The sequence below is a fragment of the Etheostoma spectabile genome, chromosome 21 (genome assembly GCF_008692095.1).
Source record: "Etheostoma spectabile isolate EspeVRDwgs_2016 chromosome 21, UIUC_Espe_1.0, whole genome shotgun sequence".
NCBI lineage: Eukaryota > Metazoa > Chordata > Actinopteri > Perciformes > Percidae > Etheostoma > Etheostoma spectabile.
In genome coordinates this window covers 15781223-15783017 of record NC_045753.1, presented here as the reverse complement: position 1 = coordinate 15783017, position 1795 = coordinate 15781223, and the positions used below count along the sequence as shown (strand labels likewise).

Genomic DNA, 1795 nt, shown 5'->3' with positions numbered 1-1795 from the left:
CTCCACGTTCTGCGATGCCATGTTCATCTTGCTACACTCTGCGGTGCACAGCTACATCTTGCTTTGCCTTGTAGTGCCCACAGTGACCCGCTATGCCATGAACTATTACAAAGAACTGCTACAAACTCTATTTTTTTCTATTTTGTTATTCCACTCTTATTCTAACCCCACCGGCCCGTCAGACACCGCCTACCAAGAGCCTGGGTCTGTCCGAGGTTTCTGCCTAAGGAAGTTTTTCCTCGCCACTGTTGCTTGCTCTGGAGGAAACTACTAGAACTGTTGGGACCTACTCTATCTGAAAGTGTCTCGGATAACTCTTGTTATGAATGATACTATAAATTGAATTGAATTAAATGAAGTAAAAAATCAATGTTGACACTTAACAACATAAAATTCCCCCTTGCAGGCATTTAGCAGTAAGTCCACGGCTCTGATAAAGGCATCACAATGGATGCAGGTTTTTTCCCTACCATTATACGACGTAGGCGCAGGGCCTAAGCGTTTTCGTGCAACACTGTGTAAATCGGCCTCTTCTGCACACCGTTTCGCATGGTGGTTTGTGCACACAGCAGCACAGTGTCACAGCTAAACACACACACACACACACACACACACACACACACCACACAACACACACACACACACACACACCACACACACACACAATGCATGTTCCACACAATGGCAGCTGCAGTCTACTAGTTGGCAGGGAGAGAGAGATGTGAAGATATGGATGTGTGCGTTCATGAGTATGAAGTTGGCAGTAATGTTATAGTTGTGAGTAGCGGTCCTTCTGGGAACAGTTCATCTGAATAAATGACCCAGCCGTGTGGAGTCCGCATAGAGCCTTCCTCTGATGACATAACGTTGTCATCACCTCCGCCACAGACAGTATAACTTCGGCTTAAAGGTCCCATGACATGGTGCTCTTTGGATGCTTTTATATAGACCTTAGTGGTCCCCTAATTCCATATCTGAATATCATATCTTTTAGGAGAGAGCAGGATACCCAGGGCTTGGTGTACACCTATTGTCATTTCTAGCCACCAGGGGACCATAGACCGGCTGGGGGACGCATATTAATGTTAAAAAAACCTCCATTAAGTGAAGTTTTCATGCCATGGTACTTTTTTATTTTTTTTTTTAAGATCGACTAGCTTTTAATTTTTTCCCCTCCAATTTTTTTTTTTTAGTTATCTCTCCGTAGCTGCAACAGACAACCAATAAGCTTTAAGCAAATAATTATTGATGACACATTAAATTAGCAAGTAAGCGTATTACGACATTTGCACCTTTGCGCTAAAATACAGGGAAAACCCTGAAAGTGGCACCCAGGATCAGTAAAAGGCAACGCATCATTTGCGACTGTAGGTCTTTTGTTTCCTGTAAATAGGGAATGTATCCGTCTGTATATGCAGTGTAAACATTCATGATAGAAGTATAAAAATAGCGGTGTGCTTGTCAGAACTGGATTGGCATTGTTCCAGGCATTTCATTGCAGATATGCAGTGGGAGGTGGTAAAACAGAGATCACTTTCACCTTTCTACTGGGTCCCTGAGCATGATGATGAAGCGGGCATTAGGCTGCAGGGCATGGACGAAGTCCTGAATAAGGAAAGGAGGCTCTCCTTCTGTGGTGTTGTCATAGAAATACACCCAGGCGTTGTTGTCCCACATGGTGGACGCACTGGCTTCTCCTGCAAAATACACCCACAGTGGTTTGAATAAAAACATGCACACAGATCGTGTGTGTGTGTGTGTGTGTGTGTGTGTGTGTGTGTGTGTGTGTGTGTGT

The 1795-nt window shown here is 44.1% G+C and overlaps 1 protein-coding gene across 1 annotated transcript in view; it reads right to left on the bottom strand.

The window, feature by feature from the left end:
• Positions 1-1795, bottom strand: part of chst15 (carbohydrate sulfotransferase 15) — a 43732-nt gene that overhangs the window by 4207 nt on the left and 37730 nt on the right. The window contains exon 5 of the mRNA XM_032501424.1: positions 1541-1697. Coding sequence (XP_032357315.1) covers positions 1541-1697 — 157 coding nt within the window. The remainder of the gene's footprint in view (positions 1-1540; positions 1698-1795) is intronic.